This window comes from Zeus faber (genome assembly GCF_960531495.2).
Source record: "Zeus faber genome assembly, chromosome: 14".
NCBI lineage: Eukaryota > Metazoa > Chordata > Actinopteri > Zeiformes > Zeidae > Zeus > Zeus faber.
In genome coordinates this window covers 17986677-18010045 of record NC_137200.1, presented here as the reverse complement: position 1 = coordinate 18010045, position 23369 = coordinate 17986677, and the positions used below count along the sequence as shown (strand labels likewise).

The following is a 23369-nucleotide window of genomic DNA, read 5'->3' as shown; positions in this document are numbered from 1 at the left end:
CCTGCGCAGCATCGCCACCATTCAAATGTACTGCTGCTGTCTCCCCCAGTGATGACAGACTGCCAAGGCTTCCCAACCTGGAGACACAGTTGGGACCCACTACTTCCTGGCTGCTTGATCCATTTTACTTTGTAAAGAAAAAAAAAATTTGACCGTCCAGAATGCAGCAGCACCTTGCCTTCAACACTGTGGGTCTGACATAGGACCGATAAATGACATTGATTCAGGCGGTTGAAGGAATTATATTGTGGATCTCAGGAGCCTACTGAGCAAGATTAGCTTTCTGAACTTCGGAGTCAATTTCCTTTTAATCCAGGGAGTTTAGGAAGATCCCCGAGTTCTCCCGAGACAGTCGATGTCCACCGTGGAGGACCCAGCGTTGGCGCTCAATACTAATGCCCATCTGGTGACCAGACTACTCTGCTGGCCCTCAACTTCTACCTCTTATCTCTCTCTCACACACACTCTCTCAGTCAGCGCCAAAGGTGCTGGCACCTATTTTTATTGCGCGCTTTCTCCTTTGGTCGTCATAGGATCTGCAGAATTGCAGCATTTTTACATCAAAAGTCGGCTGACTGATAGGGGCGGTCCGAAACCTTCTTTCACCAATTTTGCCCTCCAACCCCACAAGTGCCACTAACAGGCCAAAGTTGGATTTACTTCACTACACTGCAACTTTTGGATTGTTTGGCCTCGTATTGCTGAGCTTATGAGCTAATCTTTTTTCTGCTATTGTGTTAAATGCCATATTGGGTGTTCAATTCCCGGAAAAAACTTTTTTTTTAACATCTGCTCCATGAACGATGACTCAATCTCAATCTCAATCGACTCAGTGGTGAATATGCCAAACAGGAAGTGTGGCTCTATGGCTCTATGTCTCTGCATCGGTTTTATTTATGGAGGCCAAATGTATCACTTTGAAGAAATTCAAGTCATTTAATATTTAGGGGGCTTTATGATAAAAACAAAAGTATAACTGGATGGCAAGGATACACCAAAAGACAATTTTCGATCCCAGTCATGCATACACCTTAGCATATTATATACACTGTACCCACACCTTGGGATTATAGCTCACACTATAGGAGCTGAGACTTAAGACTTAAGAAAAATCAACCCGATATTCTCACAAGCGCTCTTAACGGCCGTTTGGACAAGAGCTTCCCTTATGATTTTCTTGAAAGAAGATCTTGAAAATCCTCGCAAAAGGCCTTTGGTGTACACTCGGGCTATTATCTAAAACAAATGTTGATTTCCAAAGGCTCCTAGACCTTTTCAACTAGTGGTCTGCGCACAACTATGCATTGAATCTCAAACTAATCTTCGTTTCGCACACAAACATATTTGGTGGCAAAGAGGACGAACCGACAGCAGTGTGTAAATCCTCTACATTATATACACCCATCAGCCACAACATTCAAACCCCTGACAGGTGAAGTGAAAAACATGGATCATCTCATTCCAATGACACCTGTGAAGGGGTGGGATATATTAGGCAGCAAGTGAACAGTCAGTTTTTGAAGTTCATGTGCTGGAAGCAGGAAAAACGGGCAAGCGTAAAGGATCTGAGCCGCTTTGACAAGGGCCAAATTGTGATTGCTAGACGACTGGGTCAGAGCATCTCCAAAACGACATGTCTTGTGTGGTGTTCCAGGTATGCAGTGGTTAGTACCGACCAAAAGTGGTCCAAGGAAGGACAACCAGTGAACCAGCGACAGGTTCATGGGCTCCCATGAGCTCACTGATGAGCGTGGGGAGCAAAGTCTAGCCTGTCTGGTTCCGATCCCACAGAAGAGCTACTGTAGCCCAAATTGGTGAAAAAGTTAATGCTGCTATGATAGGAAAGTATCAGAACGCACAGTGCATCACATTTTTGTTGCGTATGGGGCTGCGTAGCCACAGACCGATCAGGGTGCCCATGCTGACCCCTGTCCACCGCCCAAAGCGCCTACAATGGGAATGTGAGCGACAGAATTGCACCATGGAGCAATGGAAGAAGGTGGCCTGGTCTGTTGAAACACGTTTTCTTCTACATCATGTTGATGGATGGAGTTGGGATCTAATCCAATGGAGCGTCTGTGGGATGTGCTGGAGCAACGAGCCCGATCCATGGGGGCCCCACCTCGCAACTTCCAGGACTTAAAGGATCTGCTGCTAACGTCTTGGCGCCAGATACCACACCTTCAGAGGTCTTGTGGAGTCCATGCCTCCACGGGTCAGAGCTGTTTTGTCGACACGAGGGGGAGCTACACAATATTAGTGGTTATTAGTGGTGGTTTTAATGACCTAATATTCTCATTGCGAGTGCAAACTTGAAACATTTGCACTAGTAGGTGGTGCAATCGGCCTGGGCCGTTTGCTGCCGTTCATGTTCATTGCTGCCTATATGTCCTATTTTTAGTCTCTTCTCACATTCTGCTTTTATTCTCATGCATTCTACCATTTGGTCTTTCATCGTTCTCTTTAGCACAATGAAGGTTCCACATTCGATGTAGCTTGGCAAGCAACTACATTAGCACGCAGGCTTTGTGAAGATAATGGTGACGATGACTGTGATAATGACGATGATGACAGAGTTGGGATCATGACAGTGCCGTTGTGCGGGAGTTAGATAAGAGCGCCGTAACACCAGGAAACGTGGGACGAGGGATGGATGAAGTGAGAGATATCGCTCAGAAGAAAGAAGAGAAAAACATAGATACTGTAAAGGATGAAGCGCTGGTAGAGGGAGAGGGGCGATATGGGTCTCCCTCTCAATTCAGTTCAATTCAATTAATCTTGCTTTATTTGCATGACAAGAATTCTGACATTGCCAAAGCACAACAATAATATTACAGATATTACATATATTTACATATATTATATATCCATTTACATATTCAATATAAATATAAAATGAAGTAAAGATATTTTGACAATAATTAAATTATTAAGTAAATGGATAAATAATAATAATAATAATAATAATAATGACATGAATGAAGACAGCAGTAATAATAATCTCAAGTGAAGTAGACATGAATTAATTTAGACAAAAAATATAAATTATAATATAAATAAAAATAATATAGAAAATAAAATAAGACATTTTTAAATAATAATAATAATAATAATAATAATAATAATAATAATAATCATAATAAATAGGGTAGTCGGCCATTGTTTAAAGTTCAATGGACGAGTGTGCTCTGGCTCTCTGTTCCGGTTGGTTTTGTGACTGCAGAAGTTCATTTGTTCTGGCCTGTTTACAGTGTCATTCTATGAAGTTTCCCACGCCGCACCTAACGGCGGTTATTATTCTGAAGTAGGGCTTATGTGCCCTACTTCAGGCTTATATGAAAAACATGCATGTATGCATACATGTTTTTCAATGGCCGATGCCGATGTTTAGAGAGAGGGGTGGCTGATGGCCGATATATATATAATGGCAATATCATGTTTTTTTTCTTTTTGCATCTGATAAAATGCAACAATGATTATAACAAATGAGACACAAAATTGCTGAACTGAAATTAACATGTATTTAACACTTATGTTATTGTCTGCATTGTGTCTGCAGTGCACTTATTATAAATGTCCACAGGTAATCCAAAAACTAAACTTAAAAAAAATGATAAACGCAAAAAAAAAAAAATATTATAAAAAGCGTCATATTGAAGTCTGGTCAGGAAATGGTGTCCACATTACAAGAGTGCAGGATTTATTATTTACAAGTAAAGTTTTTACACAAAAACATCTTGTTTTTAAAAGATTAGGTCCCATAGCAATGGAAAGCAACAGGGAGACGATGTGACGTGACGCGGGAGACACAGGGTTTTTATTGTAACGGGACGGAACAGGACGGCCCGTTAACTCAGTTGTGTTCAAAAATGTTGTTTCATACACCTTAGGAAACTCACAAAAAAAAAAAGATCTAAAATAAAAACACAGGAAAAGGGCCACGGGAACATCTGGTGGAGAAAATTTCAGGACTCTTGCTGTTTTCTTTCGAAAACGGTAGCGGAGACATTTTTTGTTTGTCGGCCTCGTGAGCGCAGGTGTAGGCCGATGCCGATTATCTCAAAATGCGCGAATGTCGGCCTAATTAGTCGGGCGACCAATTAATCGGTCGACCACTAGTACAAATCTTTCAATCAAAATAGGACTTTCTTCACGTGAATTCAGTCTTCTTCAGGCTATATATAAATAACGTCCAAACAAGAAGGTCGGCACATGCGGGCACAGCACCACCAAGAATTTACTTACAATTTGACATTTTTATTAAACACTTTCATTCAAAATATCTGCTATGCGACCATTTGTTTTATATTTCTATAAGACTGATAATTCGTAAAGCGTGTAGAGCAGTGGCGTAAATACGTAATGGAATCGAACTGCCCTGAATACACATATTATTTAAATTGTCTGTGGGTTCGTAGGATCCATAACATCCATGAAGTTCTGACGTCAGTCCCATCAGTACATACCACCATCTTGGTGAGGACCCGGATGTTGACCAGTCACTAGACTGCAATGCTATCATGTGGCCTGCGCGCGCATTGCAGCGATGATAAAGAAATACAGTTTTTTATCAAATGATTCCACAATAATGGACCGATATGGATCAAACTTGGACGACGGCATGTCGGGACTGCCCCAAATGCACATTATAAGGAGTCCAGCCCCTAATAATAAAATAATGATGATAATAATAAAAAAACACACAGTGAAGAACAGTGCACATAAAGGTGTGTAGGTGAGTTGTACAGTCACTGGCAGGTTGCGATGTGTTAAGTTGCCGCAATTGAGCTTTTTTATATTTAAGTAGATTTTCTCTTTCTCTCTCTCTCCCTCTCTCTCTCTCTCTCTCTCTCTCTCTCTCTCTCTCTCTCTCTCTCTACTTCTCTCTCTCCCTCTGACTTCCCCACAGGTTGGGAAGAGGAGCAGGTCAGCAGTCCCGGCATTCTGAGGCTGATCTACCAGGGTCGCTTTCTGCACGGCAACGTAACGCTAGGAGGTACGAAAGACCCACGGAGCCACCGCTCGCGCTGCGCGGGACGCAAAAAAAACAACACGTGCACCTGCGAGGACGAAACGCACATCGTCGCACGCTGGAAAAATTCCCCCGGCGTTCAACAGAGCACCTCAGTGCTTGCGGACAAGCCCGCTTTGACGGAGAGAGGAAACGGCGGGGGGAAAAAAGGAGGAAAGAGAGCTGTCGGGGAAAGATGGGGGGGGGGGGCGCGTTTGGAGTAGAGGGCGGGGGCCGAGACAGAAGGAGAAAAACAAACAAGGAGCGGTGCGCGTCGAAAAAAGAAAAAGAAAAAGAAAACGGAGTGAGGAAGCCGGCTTTGGTTTTCCTTTTGGGGAAGGACCCGTTTTGCTCCTCGCTGGATTTTGAGGGATTTTTAACCCCACGGGGGTTCCCGATCCCGGTGATTCTCTTACATTGGGTTTTTTGCGTGTTCGCCCACCTCTTTAAAGGGCAACCTGCAGGTTGGCGTACCCCATTCATGCAGGGGGAAGCCAGGCGCAAACTCTTCCGGACGGAATTGTTCTGAGCACACCCGGGCTGCGGAGGATTTACACCTTTACACACAGGGCTTCGCACCTCGCCGTCGCGCACCGTGGCTTTTTTAGTACATACTGTACGAGGTTTTATTTAACGCACACATTTGTGGACATGTTTTATGAATTCACGCCTCGGTCGATATCCATGATCTGTGACCGTCAGCGCAGAATCAGAATCAGACCGAGCCCGTTCCATTTTCATGTACGAGGAATTTGTCGCGGTGAGGATCGGCGGGTTTCTCTACAGACAGTAAGCGTTAAAAGAAAACGGAAAAAAAAAACTTTCAAAGCAGTTTCAAAAAATCGGAAAAACTAAGAATTTAATTATATTAAAATAATGAAAATAAAATAAAAATAGCCAAATATATAACTGCCTACTGTTACTTTCCTGTAGCTGTAATTTGTAATATATTGTTGACAACTGCATCTCAGTAACGTCATATTAATGTTATCTAATCGATCTATCTGTCTGTCTGTCTGTCTGTCTGTCTGTCTGTCTGTCCGTCTGTCCCTCTCTTTCTGCCGCCAGTTCTTAAACTGCCCTTGGGGAAGACCTCTGTGATGCATCTAGTCGCCAGAGAGAGACTGCCGGAGCCAAATTCCCAAGGTAACCGCCTCGCACTGTCCCCCATCACGAGGCCTTTCACGCGCCAAACAGCTCTGAACGCTGCAAAGCCGCCGCCGTTTTATTCACCTCAATGCGCGATTCTTCCCTCAGGCGATAGTTTGCCCGGTTTGTCCGGATACAGTATGTTGTATTGAATGCGCTGCTTGGCATTATGATATCAGAATCTATCGATCCGTCTATTCATCCGTCCATTTATTCTATGATTTCTCTGTATTATTTTTCTAAATGCGTCTTGTGTGTGTGTGTGTGTGTGTGTGTGCGCGCGCGCGCGCGCGTGTGTGTGTGTGTGTGTGTGTGTGTGTGTGTGTGTGTGTGTTCACAGGTCAGCGGAACAGGGAGAAGACAGGGGAGAGCAACTGCTGTGTCATCCTGTAACTCCACCCCCACCAACCCCATCCTCCTCCACCTCCTCCTCCTCCTCCTCCTCCTTCTTGCCGTCGTGGGCCTGATGAGCTTGCCCCTTAATGTCCTTGGGCCTGTCCACAATGTGGATACACAGCCACACACACACACACACACACACAAACACACACAAACCCACACACACGCACGCACACGCACACTATGAGAAAGTCGACGGAGGCTGATCCAGGACACAGTCGATTGAGTTGATATGGAAGTATATTGATCAGCGATGGCAGTGATTCCTTTTGTCGTACTTGATTCATTATCATCACGGAGGATTCGAGGGAGGGGGCCGGATCGTCAAACTCAAAACTCTTGCATGTCGATTGTTTTCTTTCGTTTTCAACGGCGACTTTTTGTTCCCGGCCTTCTTCCGTAGAAACACACACACACACACACACACAGTCACACCGGACTGACTCATGCTGTCGTCGTCCGAGCTTCCCTCTGCGCGTGGCCTTTTTCTCCGATGTTAAACCGCCGAGAGTTTTAACCACTAACGTCTCATCTCTTACACACACACACACACACACACACACACACACACACACACACACGATCTACACACCCAACTACACGGTATGCGCTTGTTGTGATCTCCCTCGGCGGACGCAGCTTCGAGCTTGCCTTACATCGAATTTGCAATGGCATCCGAAAGTCGGATCCCCCCGCCTCCCCCCCTTCCGATCCCCGTGGCAGTCGGATGAGCTGCGTCGGAAAAATGTGAGAACTTTTCTTTCCAGGAACGACGGCGAGTAGTTTTGCTCAGCTGGACGTTCACCGTGCTCCATGAACGAGAGTTTGAAACCCCCTTCCTAATGCGATGGCAAAGTGCGAAAAAATAAATAAATAAAATCGAAAATACACACAATTCACTCGTATAGGAAGAGATTTATTATAGATAGTTTAACGGAGCGCCCCAGATAGGACCCGGAAAACTCTTTTTTGCACTTTTGCACGCGCGGGAATCCGACTCTCCACAGGAATGAACAGACCTTTTGGGTTTTGTTCTGGTCGTTTGTCGCGTTGGGGGTGAAGCGGGCTCCTTTGGTGCGAGCGTAGAATTCGTTTCGGTGACGTTCGGAAAGTATGGAGGGGGCGTTTGTCGAGGGGCGACCTCGAAAAAGCCAGCGGGAGGAACTCAGAAGCGGTGCACCCGATAACACGTCCAAATAAAAGGGAGAAAGACACAAAAACAAACGAATAGGCACACGGCCGGCGTGGCGGTGTCGTTGTTGTTCTTTGCTCTTTTGTTTGTCCGCGACATTTGTGACTGTGTTTTGACAGTCGACCACCTACTACCCCACCTGACCAGTGTTGCGATTATCACCCATCCGTCCCCATCCTTTTTTTCCTTTAGACCCCCCCCCCCCCCCCCCCCCCTGAAAACGCAGTGTTGTTCGTCGCGCCGGATCCCTCCCCCACCGGCGTTTGCGAGTTCCAAGCTGGGAAATGAACTCGCTGACGACATCCCTCGTTTTATTCATCTCGATTCTTCCCTCGCGCCCCCCTCTTTAATTTCAGAATTTTCCCTCCTCCTCCTCCTCCTCCTCCTCCCCCTCCTCCTCCCCTCGCCGTTGATATTATAACACGCATTTGCGCAATCGAAGCATGTGCTCATTCAGATTTTTAAATGGGAAAATTTACAACAACAAAAAAATGTCAATAATAGTTTATTATTTTATTTTATATTTTTCCAAATGGAATAAATGTTTTTCTGAACCAAGGCGACGTGTGTAGAATATATTTGAATATGAATCTTATATTAGACAACGGCGACTCTAGATCTTGTTGACATGCAGTATGTTAGTGCTTTAGTCTAAGGTTGTGTTAGATGGTTAACCTCAGCCAGTTCACACTGTTCACCTCCCTAATTACTGACGGACTATTTTTATTCTCTCGCTCTCTCTCTCTCTCTCTCTTTCTGTGCTTGTTTTATTTGATATTGTTATTCATAATTTAATGTAATCCGACTCCTTTTTTTTTTTTTTGTTTGTTTTTTTTTGGTCGCTTTAAGAAATTGCTTTGTAACAGAACTTAAGGTCTTAAGAATATTGTTTATATTGATCAGGGTTCAAATCTGTACAGAGATAAATCTTTTCGAAACCAACTGTAAATTGCACTAATGCTCCCCCTCCCCCTTCCAAACTTCAAATGGAAATACATCTGTAAACGAAATAATAAAAATTATTGAAGTGCTCCACGTTGCATGGTCATTATGTTCAGTGAATGTGCTGACTTCAAATTGTTTTGGAAAATAATCACTTTTTCCGAGCCAAGGTGATGTTGAACAGCCTATAACGTGCAGTAATGTGTTGATCAATGAGAAATAAGCTTGTGGCCAAAACAAAACATAAATTTGAGTTGTGGTTTTGTTCTAAGAGGTTCGCCGATAGGAGCGCCGTTTTGAGTCGGTTGAGGAGAGAATCACGGCCCCACCTCCAGTAAAATGGTCCTTATTCTGAAGCTGGATTCACACCGGATCTAAAAAAACGTATCTGACAGTAGTGGCTGCCGGATGAACGGCGTCTGAGTTTCACATCACATAATATGGCGGGGGACATTTTTTTCCAGTACAACAGCAAGTACACCATCTTCCCTGAATGAGAGTTAAGAGGCCTTTTATATAGCGTTGCATAGTGTGAAAAAAAATAAAAAATACACAAAATACTCCTCGTGCCGTCAAAACAGCTCTGACCCGTGGAGGCATGGACTCCACAAGACCGCTGAAGGTGTCCTGTGGTATCGGCCACCAAGACGTTGGCAGCAGATCTTATGAGTCCTGCAAGTTGCGAGGTGGGGCTCCCATGGATCGGGCTTGTTGTTCCAGCACATCCCACCGATGCTCCATCAGATTGAGATCTGGGGAATTCGGAGGCCAAGTCAACAGCTTGAACTCTTTGTCATGTTCCTCAAACAAATTCATGAACAATTTTTGCAGTGTGGCAGGGTGCATTATCCTGCTGAAAGAGGCCACTGCCATCAGGGAATACCGTTACCGTTACCGTGTACTTGGTCTGCAACAATGTTCAGGCAGGTGGTACGTGTTAAAGTAACATCCACAAGAATGCCAGGACCCAAGGTTTCCCAGCAGAACATTGCCCAGAGCATCACACTGCCTTCGCTGGCTTGCCTCCTTCCCATCCTGGTGCCATCTCTTCCCCAGGTAAACAATGCACATGCACCCGGCCATCCACTTTGTAAAAGAAAACGTGATTCATCAGACCAGGCCACCTTCTTCCATTGCTCCCTGGTCCAGTTCTGACCCTCACGTGCCCATTGTAGGCGCTCTCGGCGGTGGACAGGGGTCAGCATGGACACGCTGAACCGTCTATGGCTACCCAACCCCATACGCAGCAAGCTGTGATGCACTGTGTGTTCTGACACCTTTCTATCATAGCAGCATTAACTTTTCAGCAAAATTTGTGCAACAGTAGCTCTTCTGTGGGATCGGACCAGAGGGGCTAGACTTTGCTCCCCACGGTCATCAATGAGCTCATGGGAGCCCATGACCCTGTTGCTAGTTCACCGGTTGTCCTTCCTTGGACCACTTTTAGTAGGTACTAACCACTGCAAACCGGGAACACCCCACAAGACCTGCCGTTTTGGAGATGCTCTGACCCAGTCGTCTAGTCATCACAATTTGGTCCTTGTCAAAGTGGCTCAGATCCTTACGCTTGCCCATTTTTCCTGCTTCCAACACATAAACTTCAACAACTGACTGTTCACTTGCTGCCTAATATATCCCACCCCTTCACAGGTGTCATTGGAATGAGATGATCCATGTTATTCACTTCACCTGTCTGTGGTTTTAATGTTGTGGCTGATCGGTGTATTTACTTTGCTTTACGCCCAGTTTCAATGGAAAAACTTGGAAATTTGTAGGACTGAAACCTGTCACATGAGTTGGAAAATTTAAACGCGGAAGATTTGAATGCACCTCCCGTCTGTCAGTGTCGTTTGTCGGTGTGAAGCGGGCTTCGTCCTGTACTTCCAACGTGCATCCTCCTCTCCTCACGGCTTACTTTCTCTTACACAGTAGCGTTAGTGTTGGGCCAGTTAGACATGAATACAGCTATTCTATTACACACACACACACACATGCACACGCACACACACGCACACACACTTGCTGAGAGTAGACCCGGTGGAGCACGGTTTCTTATAGTACCATGGAATCAAGACATTTCATTTGTGTTTGTGTGTGTGTGTGTGTGTGTGTGTGTGTGTGTGTGTGTGCGTGTGCAAGCGCGTGTGTGTGTGTGTGTGTGTGTGTGTGTGTGTGTGCGTGTGCAAGCGCGCGTGTGTGTGTGTGTGTGTGTGTGTGTGTGTGTGTCTGAGAGAGACCTTAAACCACTCACCCTTGAGGCTTGGACGTGGACAATAGGCCAGTCTCTTAACACAGATGGATTACTGTTTGGAGGATGGCTTCAGACCTTGCCTGCAACACCTACAGTCGAGTTTCCCTTTTGCCTGCTTTCACGGTCTCACAGAAACACTATTTACATTTATATGGGTAGATTATGTCCACTACAGCCAACAACATGGTTTTCAAGAGGTTCATTTCTTTGGTTGTTGTTTGGACAATACAGCTCTTGGCGGAGACGGTAAACCGGGAGCAGCTTCCGTCGAGAACGTTCTGTTGTCCCACTTTGCTTCGTGAAAGTGCACACGCTGCTTGTCCTTTTTTTTTTTTTTTTTTAACTTTGGTTAATTTTGTACCATATTTATGTGACACACACGTCACGCAAACGCTTCGACCGTCTGTCACGTTTACCAGGGAGCCTGTGAGAAAGAAAAGACCTTAGTCGATGCTGCCATCTTGTGGCACAAAACTTGTCCATCAGTCCATCTTGACTCAAACCCACCTATAACAAACAATGAAGCCAAGACGATATTGATGGATGAAAGATGGAGCGGGAGTTAAGTGACGTACGGCGTTTTGTTTATTACAAATGATCGATTAGGGAACGTAATGGCTTACGGCGCAGAGACGATGCTGCGGATGTACGAGGAAGACGACGGCAACCTTCCACGCCGGAAGGCTGGTGCGGGACATGGAGGGAGATGCAGGTAAGGTTAAAGAAGGTCGACTTTCCTCGATGCCTAAACACTCAACACAAAGAAGACAACCGATAGCGCCAGTACGTTTGCTGGACACTTTGCACCGGGGTGCTCCGCTGTTTGCCACTCTAAAGCTCGCGCTCATCGTTGTTCCCTCTATTTGAGCGTGGGCTGGCCCTCTAGCATCTGCAGCGGTGAGGAGGCAAAATCATTGCTGCATTTAAAAGGCCATACTAGGTCAAGGTAGCTCAAATAAATATAATCAAATTAATATCTATGGGCTTACGCTGAAATGGCTGTGCTTTTTTGCGTTATGGAAGTACATGAGATACGAACAGAGTTTCAGTTCTCCGGCCCTTCAGATTGGGACGAATTACGAAAGAGAGGGTTAACAGTATGGGCAATGAAGCTGACGATTGTAATTGTTTTACCTCCCTAGACCTTCACTTGATTGTCCTCTGCTTTCTTGGCCGGGTCTCTTGTGGAAGAAATTCTTCTGCAATGATCGGTCAGGTTAATCCGCCCGCTACAAGAAAACAAAACGGAGAATATTCAAGATATAGGATGTTTTCCAAGGAAAACAGAGAAAATGTTTTAAAAAAAACTCCCCCTCTGGAGGTAGAGGCCTTTGTCCTCATTCAAAATAAATGATCGTAAGCATTTTTCTCTCACACTCTCTTGTAAAAGATCTTACATTCTCAATTAGACGAACCTGGTGGAATGTGGTCTGAAACCTGGTTCGACAAATTGAATGACTGCTTACAGTCTGGGAGAGTAGAACTATGCAATAAGTCAGACGCGACAAAGTGAGCGGGGAAAACACATGAGGAGGCAACATGAAGGCCGGCAGGAAGGAGCGCTGAGGACACCTGCTGGACAGGTGAAGAACTGCAGGTAGAGGAAGGTCAGGTCCAAAGGAAGACAAGACAATAGAAAACTTTGCTTATAGTGTAGTATGGCAGTTAGAAGGTACTTAGTTTGTGGTGTAGTATAGAAGTTAGCAGGTACTTCGTTTATAGTGTAGTATGGCAGTTAGAAGGTACTTAGTTTGTGGTGTAGTATAGAAGTTAGCAGGTACTTCGTTTATAGTGTAGTATGGCAGTTAGAAGGTACTTAGTTTGTGGTGTAGTATAGAAGTTAGGAGGTACTTCGTTTGTAGTGTAGTATGGCAGTTAGAATGTATAAGTTTATAGTGCAGTTTCGTAGTTAGTAGGTACTTAGTTTGCAGTTAGTATGTATTAGTTTATAGTGCAGTTTCGTAGTTAGTAGGTATTAGTTTATAGTGCAGTTTCGTAGTTAATAGGTACTTGGTTTTTAGTGCAGTTTCGTAGTTAATAGGTACTTTGTTTTGAAGTTTCTTGATAATTTTGATGTGTTGATGAAGAAGGAGTGACCGCTGATGCTGACTTGATTAAAATAATAGGTTTATTACAAAAAAACAGCATCAGAGCAGACTTGCCATTGTTCACCCAGGAGAGAACAAAGCCGGAAGTGTCCGGATGGAACTAGGGAGTGTGCTTTTATGCTTGTCCAGAGACAGCGTTGCCCATCTGGTTCCCCTACATAGGTCACAGGTCAGCCCCTGTCCGACATACATCCAAGCACATTCCACCTCCCTTATCACCGGGACCCCTGGCAATGTGCTCTCTCACTTGGGACCCCTGGCACTGTCTGTTAGTAATTATCTTATACAATGGGTACTTTCTTGGGATGCCAACCATTCCAGACACTTCAGTTTAAAGTGTAGTATGACAGTTAGTAGGTACTTAGTTTATAGTGCAGTTTCGTAGTTAGTAGGTATTAGTTTATAGTGCAGTTTCATAGTTAGTAGGTATTAGTTTATAGTGCAGTTTCATAGTTAGTAGGTACTTCGGTTATAGTGCAGTCTGTTAATTAGTAGGTACTTAGTTTATAGTGCAGTTTCGTAGTCAGTAGGTAGGTAAATTGGTGTATTTTTATTATGTATTTGTTAAATGTTGATTAAAATCAGTTCCATTAACAATTTGTAGAAGGAAGTACCTTCATATATTTGATAAAAGGTAACTTAATGGTATACATATCATTATTTTATTGTAGGAGTGGGAGTCCGCCTGAAAATAAACTCCAAAACAGCAGACACCAAAACAAAGTGGCTTGGTGTGGAAGGCACTCCACTCCCCTGGCTCAGTCTAAGGGCAGGTGAAAATACATATGGAGACATTATAGACTAGGAGTCTTGATTGCAAGTAAAACGGCTGTCATCGTTGATGGTGGACTGGGGGACGTAATGCAACCTCCTTCAACTCTCCCTTTGGACTATACCCTTTGTTATTTATTTAGTTTATTCATTTATGATTTTTGTATCTTATTGTTTTCCTTATTTTAGTAAAGCATTTTATGTAAACAGGCTTGCTTGTCTTAGCAAGTGGCTCAGTGGAAAGGAAGAGGAGAAGGACAGCGGCTTGTTTATGGTGAAAATGCCATTAAATACATTTTGAAAAAGATTATTATTTAGTTTTTCTGTTCTCAATGATCAAATTATAGTATGGCCAAAACTCAAGCTTTTCTAAAAAGAAAAATATTGTTTTAGGGTCATATTTTAGTTAATTTAAAAAGTGTGTTTAATCACACCACAGTAATATCATGCACTATTAATCAGGATTTTTTTTTAGTTGTTTGAGTTAACATAGACAAGTTCACATAAAAAACACATGAAAAAACCCCCAGAAAAAGGTGATTTACAAACTGTTGCCATATCCAGGCAGAGCTAAGCTTTATATTTATATAGTACGCACTTTATAGTGATTCAATCGCTACAAGCCATTAACATTGACTTGCAGTGAAACCTTTTGGTAAGATATGAAATGAAAACAGCCATCACTTGTTTATCAGGAAGGAAGAGTCACTCATACCTGTGTTTGCCTTGGGCCCCCAAATCACAAACCACAAATCCGCCCCTGGTTGCTCTGTATTTGAAAAGAAAATTAACGGCATTAGGCTGATTGCTACATGCGGTGCTTCATCTACTAGTTGCCTGCTATGATTTTACATATAGTCTGGTGCATTTGTTATCACATTGTTATGACTTACTTGCATATGTGTATTTGGTTTGTTCATTGTGTTTCAGTTTCTACAGTACATAAAGACTCTAAACATCCCTTAACCCATCCTTAACTTGCAGTACACTCGATCGACTCTTTTCTATTGATTATTATGACTCAATATTTTATAACTCCTACACAAGTTGCTTTTTGTAATACATACTATATACAGTACAATACATACACTATATCAGTTACAGTATATCAGTTCATTACATTTTTATTACATAAATTGTTTTAAGATAGTATAACATTTGAGTACTCTATCCACTGCTGTCATTGCAAAAAATAATGATATGGTTAAGCTCAGGTAGTCTAATGATGATGAAAATATGTTTTTTCTTATGTTTTCCTTATGTTTGTCCTGTATTATTTATGTGGAGTGTGTTGTGTGGAGTATGTACTACATGTTAGTCATTTTATAAAAATCCATTTATTCAAATCTCAAAAACCTGAGAAAAAAGAGAACTTCAGAACAAGCTTCATAGCAGCATCAATTTGAGTTGCACAAAAACAAAACAAAAAAAAAATTGGACAAACCCTATAGTATAGTATACAGTAGGACAACGAACTGGGACTGCAAATAAAAAAATGCATGAAATTAATATTTAATTTATTTTAATATTCTGTGGATGTCGGCATTCAGCATCTGATCAAATAGAATAGAAAGGAATAGTTTCTGTTGCAAATCTTCCTGTTGATCCTTGAACTTCTGTAACTTCCCAAGGCTGCAAGATTGATCAGGATCAATCAGGTGTTACGGGGGGCGGACGGACTTCCATTCCTTAATCCGTGCAACGACATGCCTGTGCAGTATATTCAACAGCACGGCCTTGATCTCCTTAGTCCGCAGACAGTAGACCGTGGGGTTGATGAGCGGTGGTACCATTGTAGCCACGATCAGCAGGGCGTTCCTCTCAGTCAGGTTCATCCTCACTCCTACTCTGGTCAAAAGCACAGAAACGAGCTTGGGAGAGAAATACGAGGCCACTGGGATGAAATGGCACCCGACCGTGGTGAACACCTGACACTTGCTCTCGTTGTGTGGAAGCTTCAACACCGCGTAGACGGCCTTGGCGTATGACAGCAGGATCAGGGGGAGTTGCCCCATGATCAGCCACACTGCCAGGACACTGGGGATGTAAAAGTAAGGCTCGGGGTCGACACATGCCGCCCTGATCAACGATGCATAGTCACAAAACACATATTTGATGATAGGCTGGCAGTACGGCAGCTGGTCAGCGATGGACGCCACTTTGCCCATGCAGCCAAATCCTATGAACCAAGAGATGATGATCAACGTGAAAATGCGGAGGTTAGTTATGATGCTGGTGTATCTGAGAGGTGTGCTGATGGCGATGGTGCGGTCCAGCGCCATGAGGGAGAGAGCCAGGGCCTCGGTGATGTCTCCCAGGTGGTAGAAGTACATGCGCGAAATGCACGAGTGGTAGGAGATGATTTTGTCCTTGGCCAGCAACGCTGAGATCATCGTGGTGCTGGCGCTGGTGGTGAACATGACGTCCACCGTGGCAAGGTTGCAGATCAGCAGGTACATGGGGCAGTGCAGGCGCCTGTTGGAGGCGATGACGCAGATGTTGGTGCCGCAGCAGAGCAGGACCAGGCAGTAGGTGAGGAGGATGACGAGCCCCAGTGCGCTCTGGTGGGGCAGGTGGTCAAAGCCTGTGATGACGAACTCTGCCACGCTTGGCCCGGACATGTTTGACAAAGACATCTTCAAACAAGTGGGCTCGATCTGGGATACTTCAAACCTCTGGTGGTCATGATACTCCTGACGCTGACATTCTTTTTGTGAAGTGCATCTGCCTGACACAATATATAAGGAGCTGCTGTAAGGTGGGGTCACGTGAGGCCAGCAGCAGTAGTAATGTGTAATGTAGTTACACAATTTTTCCAAATGGATGCACGTGTCAGCAGACTACAATTAAGAATTCCATTATGATTGTTATGATTATGATTATAATGTGTATTATTATTATTATTATTATTATTATTATTATTATTATTATTATTATTATTATTATTATAATTATGGTTATTATGGTTATTATGATTATGATTATATATCATATTATCATAATTGTTATTATTATTCATATTATCAACATCAGCAAGCACATAAACCACACATATGGACATTGACTTAAGCCTATTGCGTTAATTGTGTTTTTTTCAACCCCTTTTTTATTTATTTGTTGTTATTTTTCAATTTTCAAACTTAATAAAACAATTTAGACACTAGATTGAGCGCAACAGTGCAACAACCAAAGTGCAACAACCAAGCCATAACTTAAACATATTGGCTGGTTCATAAGTTCATCATGTTTGCCAATATTTGTCGGTTGTTCTATTTGGTATATAATATTAATATATGAAATATTAGTGCATTTGTACCATAATTCCATTCAACAGGAAATTTGCCCATTTGATCATTCACATCTTATGTAGAAAATGGAACAGTGCCTACATGTTGGATACATTTTAATTGAACATTTGCATTATGTGTGCAAGAAATGAGAAATGATAACAGGGCTGTTGTGAGTACCTTGATAGTCGTTTGACAATTGCACAAATGCAACTGTGTAGACCGCATCCAATACATTTTTTTCTCAGGGGTTCCTTTTCCCTTGGTAAACCATTATTGTGTTCAGCAGATACAAATGGACAACTGAATGATGACAATTCCTTTAGGTGAAAATACTGATATTTGTTTGTTTCATCTTCTGCAGCTGTGACAAATATACACATAATTACATGTTTCAACATCAACATGTTTGTTTTAGGCTCTTGAACGGTACATTTAATTCCATGGTGACGTCAGCAGGTCTCTCCACTCCTAATTAAATGACAAAGCTGAATGTTTACAGGTGCAGTTTCAGTCTCCGGGGTACTCAGCTCAGTTCAACGCAGATGAACCAAAACAGAAATATCGATCGCTATGGCGATGGAACTTTTGAAAAGATTTTGCAATGCACGTGATCATATTTTGCTTCCTTTACAGACATTGTGGCCTTCATATTATTCATTTCTTTTTGTTTAGTTATTTTTCTAATCATGTCTATTTCTGAAGTAATCTCATTAATCAGCAAAAAAAAAAAGTTATGTTATGATATTCTGCTTTATTGTCATCATAACACATGTTTGAGTATAATATGTTCACCTGGAAAGAATTTCCTCTATGTCTTCAATAAGTTGGAATGGAGTGGTTCCCTCTGCTCGACACCCACAGAAGAAGGGACGAGAAGAGAAAATGGAAAGTCACTTTAAAGAACAGTCTTAGCTGTTGACATTCACCTCTTACATAAAATCACACTTTATTGATCTGTGGAGGGCGGGGAATTCAGGAGTTATATTCAAAGTATACATCAAGTTTTGGGTCATGTTCCTGACTTTTTATTAGAAAAGGCTAAACTGGCCAGTGGTCTTCAACCGGTGGTACTGCAGGCGGTCTGCCAATTGTCTTTTAAGTAATTTTTTTGTGTGAAAATCAAAAAAAAAAAAGAATTTTAGACAAACAAATTTTGAGCAAACTCCGACCGTCAACACTTTGAACAGCACCGTTTCTTTATTGCAAATGAGTAGCTCATGCTGTCCTGCACCAGGGAAGAACAAACTCCACACAGAAAGGTTATCTCCCAAATAGGAGCCTTTCTGTGTGGAGTTTGCATCTTCTCCCCGTGCTCACATGGGGTTTCCTCCACCTCACGTCAGTAAGGACCCCCACCAAAAACATGCACACGTCATCGTCTGACCAGCAATGGACACTTATCACCTGGTCCCCGGGTGCGTCCACGTATGCTGCCCACTGCTCCTGGCTGTGCCCCCGGAGGAAGGACAAGCCAGGATGGGTCGAAAGCAGAGGATCCATTTCACCGGCCACCATCAAAGCATGTGCATGTGTGTGTGTGTGTGCAAGCATGTGTTGTAGTGTGGTGTGTTGCGTGACGAATAAAGACTGTTTCTTCTTTCTTTTCTTTCTTCTTTTCTTAACAAATAAATCAAATTCTCCAATGAAAACAGACTGTGTTTTTTTAATTGTCAGAAGTAGACCAGGTGCATATAGTATGCTATATTATACTATACGGTATATCCAGTAGACATTGGGGGTTTAGTTATGTTTGTTTTGTTTCATACACGGAGGAAACTGATGAATATAAATAAATCAATCAATCAAAATCTAAGAAAAAATGTTGAACACCCCTGCTTTAGGGAGGGTCTTCTCATGTTCATCTACCTCTGGAACGCCACATCAGGCCCTGAGGAAATTAGGCCTCTGTCCTGTTTGTTATTTGTTTTCCTGAGAGATATCCATCTGTAGAAGAACTGCTGTCATTGTGCCCCGGGAGCTGGCCTTATTCATTAAGTGAAAATACCCCGATAATAGTGGGTCTCAAAGGGTGATACACAGTGCAATACTTCAGAGATCATGAGCACAGAGAGGACACTGGCATGTTTTGTTGCCGCTTCTCACCTGTGTGTAGCGTGTCTGTTTTCGTTTGTTTCTCGTCTCCCCAAACTTTTGGCTATCGCTACTTCAGTTTTGGCCCACTGCTGCACCTACCTGAGGCTATTTATTTTAGTTTTTCCGCTGAAACTGGATCAACGGCTTGCCGTCTTGTCAGCTCCCAGCCCTGTCATCTCGCTGCTAGCCCTCCCTACAACATTTATGCTACAGAATGCACGATCTCTCAGCAATAAATCACTACTCATTTGCAACATCATCATGAATGGAAAATTGACTTTCTCTGTTTAACAGAAACTTGGCAAGTTCAACAGGACTTTATTACACTCAACCAAGCCACCCCCCTGGATATGTGTACATACAGAAGCCCCGCTCCATAGGTCGTGGTGGTGGGCTGGCTGTAATACACTGAGCAGACACCCTGGTCAAAGAACTCTCTGTGCCAAACACCCCCTCTTTTGAATGTTGCATTCTCTCTCACTGCACACCACCAGGTTGTTCTCATCTATCGCCCTCCTAAAGCCTCCACCACCTTCATGTCTGAGCTGTCTAAACTGCTTACCTATCTGTTTCATGTCCCAATCTACCCTTCTGCTCCGCGACTTCAACATCCACGTGGACTCCACCAGATGTACGTTTGCCACAGATTTCCTGTCACTGTTGGACTGTTTTAACATCACACAGCACGTTCAAGGTCCCACCCACGCTAAAGGCCACACGCTCTATTTGCTGTGCACCACTGGCACCTCTTCCTCCCATCTTCAGTGCCTGGACCTGGCTGTTTCTGGCCACCATGCTGTCCTGTTCACTATTCATGTCCCCCTGCCCAGACAATTCATTAAACGCACCATCATGTTCAGGAACCTCAAGTCATTGAGTACACCAGCCTTAATCAACACCCTCGCGACCCATGTGGCCCTAGATCCCCCTGACACCACGGTGGATAGCCTGGTTGCACATTACAACTCTGCCCTCTCCTTTAGCCTCAGTTCTCTTGCCCCCCTCAAAACCCGGACTGTCTCCTTCACTCGCCCTGTCCCTTGGTACACCTCTGAACTCCGCACCATGAAGGCCAGCAGCCATCAGCTGGAGAGGCTCTACAGAAGATATTGCCTCACTGTCCACCTTGAGGCCTTCAAACAGCATGTGACATCTGACAACCCAAACCACTACCACCCGATCTCCAACCTTCCGTTCCTAAGCAAAATCCTGGAACGATGAGACCGCCCTCATTAAAATCACAAACGACCTCCTCATTACATCAGTATCCTCAGCCTCCTCGACCTCTCAGCTGCCTTCGACACAGTCTCTCACACTATCCTCCTCAACCGTCTATCCGGCTACATTGGCCTCTCCAGTAGAGCACTCTCCTGGTTCCAATCCTATCTCACCAACGGGAAGCAGTTTGTCACTATCGGAGACTCTTGCTCCTCCCCTGGCCCAGTTGACCAAGGCGTGCCTCAAGTCTCTGTGCTTGGGCCCCTCCTCTTCCCCATCTATATGCTCCCCCTTGGTCAGCTCATACGCCACCATGGTCTATGCTTCCACACCTACACCGATGACACCCAGTTATACCTCAGCACCAAACCATCCACCCAGCTCCCCCTCAATCTCTTCCCAACTGCATCCACAACAACAAAGTCTGGATGTCATCAAACCTGCTCAAACTCAACAATAACAAAACCAAATTCATGGTTGTTGATCCCAAGGCACTGCTCAGAAAGGTTGTAGATCTGCTCCTGATTGTTAATGGCTGCTCTATTTTCCCATCCCCCGAAGTACCCAACTTAGGCGTCATCCTTGATTCAACCTCATTCATCATTTCACTCACACATCAAATCCATAACCAAATCTGCCTTCTTCCACCTCAAGAACATCTCCAGACTCCGCCCATCACTGTCTGATTCTGTGGCAGAAACACTAATCCATGCTTTCATCAACTCCCGTCTGGACTACTGCAACGCAGTCCTGTCCGGGGATCCAAGTAAAGTCCTGGACAGGCTCCAGTATGTTCAAAACTCTGGTGCTCGAGTTCTCACCCGCATCAAGCCCTGGCAGCACATCACCCCACCCTCATCCATCTCCACTGGCTCCCTGTCAAAACCCGTATTTTCTATAAAACCCTACTACTAACCTACAAATCCCGCCACGCCCTTGCCCCGCTGTACCTAACTGACCTCCTCCACCCCTATGCCCCGTCCCGGAAGATGCGGTCCTTGGACACGGGTCTGCTCTCCACCCCTCGCACAAGTCTACGAACCTTTGGGGACAGAGCCTTCAGTGTGGCGGCCCCCACCCTCTGGAACTCTCTCCCCACTGACATTCGAAATGCCCCATCTCTGGCCAACTTCAAAAACCTCCTCAAAACCTACCTGTTCACCGAGCCCTATTGCCCCTGACCCTTTTTGGTTTCTTTTTTTTTTTCTTCTTGTTCATTATATATTTCAATTTAACTACCTGACTTGTTTAGTTTTTTTGTTTTCCATTGTAAAGTGTCCTTGGGTTTGTGAAAGGTGCTATATAAATCCCAGTTCTAATTTTTATTATTATTATTATTATTATTATTATTATTATTATTATTATTATTATTATTATTATGAAGTGAACTATTAGAGATAACACAAGTTTAGTTCTAAAGTGCCCCAATCCTCCATGTAATTTGGAAAGTGATGATGACAATGTCAGAAAAAGGTTTTTTTGATTAGTATAATTTCATTGTGTTCAGTAAAGTGACATCAACCTGGTGAGAGGGACCCTCTCCCTTGACACAGACCATCAAGGTGAATTAGGCACATAGAATTTCACGTAGGGCACCATGGAGGTCAGGACCGCCTCTATTTGCAACTGAACACTACGTCCACTGCACACTTAATTCACGCCATGCAACTCAACGACATGCACTGAGTTGGTTGGACGTGCCGGCAAGCGCCCACACAATTTCCCGGAATTGTCTAGTTTAGCAATATTGTTCTTGGAGAGTATCAAGTTTTTAAATAGTTATGTACCTAGTGGGGCTGCCTTTTGCACTGAATAAATTCATAATTTGTACTTAATTTTGCGCAGTCTTGTAATTATTTAACTTGCGATCAAGTCAACCCTAAAGTTATCCGAAAAGTAATCACAAATGAGCATTTAGTAACTTACTTTTCAAAAAGGAAACGCCCCCAGAGCATTACCCCGGAACTCCCGAGTGGGTCTGTGTTTTTCTCTCCGCTCATGCATCTCTCTCACCTTTTTCACCCCTCAACAGCTTGCATGCCTGTTTAAAAAGTGTGATTAATCACACTACAGTAATATCATGCACGATTAATCAGGATTTATTTTTTAATTGTTTGAGTTAATATATACAAATTCACATAAAAACGAAAAAGGTGATTTACAAACTGTTGCCATATCCAGGCAGAGCTAAGCTTTATATTTATATGGTACGCACTTTATAGTGATTCAATTGCTACAAGGCATTTACATTGACCTGCAGTACACTCTATTGACTCTATTCTATTGATTATTAGGATACTCAATATTTTATAACTCCTACGCAAGTTGCTTTTTGTAATACATATTCACACTACATCAGTTACAGTATATCAGTTCATTACATTTTTATTACATATGTTGTTTTACGATAGTATAACATTTGAGTACTCTATCCACTCCAGTCAGTGCAAGAAATAATGATATGGTAAATCTTAGGTAGTCTAATGATGATGAAAATATAATATTTTCCTTATGTTTGTCCTGTATTATTTATGTGGAGTGTGTTGTGTGGAGTGTGTACTACATTTTAGTCATTTTATAAAAATACATTTATTCAAATCTCAAAAACCTGAGAAAAAAGAGAACTTCAGAACAAGTTACATAGCAGCATCATTTTGATTTCACGCAAAAACAAAACAAAAAAATATTGGACAAATCCTACAGTATAGTATACAGTAGGACAAGGAACTGGGACTGCAAATAGAAAATGCATGAAATTAATATTTAATTTATTTTAATATTCTGTGGATGTCGGCATTCAGCATCTGATCAAATAGAATAGAAAGGATTAGTTACATGAGTTCAAGCATCAACAGAAAGACAGATGGGGCTTTCTGTTGCAAATCTTTCTGTTGATCGTTGAACTCCTGTCACTTCTGAAAACTGCAAGATCGATCAGGATCAA

The 23369-nt window shown here is 43.2% G+C and overlaps 2 protein-coding genes across 2 annotated transcripts in view; one reads left to right on the top strand and one right to left on the bottom strand.

The window, feature by feature from the left end:
- The window catches only part of ubl3a (ubiquitin-like 3a), a 31722-nt gene extending 22946 nt beyond the window's left edge, over positions 1-8776 (top strand). Inside the window, exons 3-5 of the mRNA XM_080014162.1 lie at positions 4910-4996; positions 6080-6157; positions 6501-8776. Of these exons, the coding sequence (XP_079870288.1) occupies positions 4910-4996; positions 6080-6157; positions 6501-6553 (218 nt within the window). The 3' untranslated portion in view covers positions 6554-8776. The remainder of the gene's footprint in view (positions 1-4909; positions 4997-6079; positions 6158-6500) is intronic.
- Positions 8777-15484: 6708 nt separating this feature from the next.
- LOC307239910 (olfactory receptor 11H6-like) lies at positions 15485-16459 on the bottom strand (the record flags this gene model as incomplete). The annotated part of the gene is made up of 1 exon (XM_080013487.1): positions 15485-16459. The coding sequence occupies one exon, from the start codon at positions 16457-16459 to the stop codon at positions 15485-15487; it is 975 nt and encodes a 324-aa protein (XP_079869613.1).
- Positions 16460-23369: the final 6910 nt, after the last annotated feature.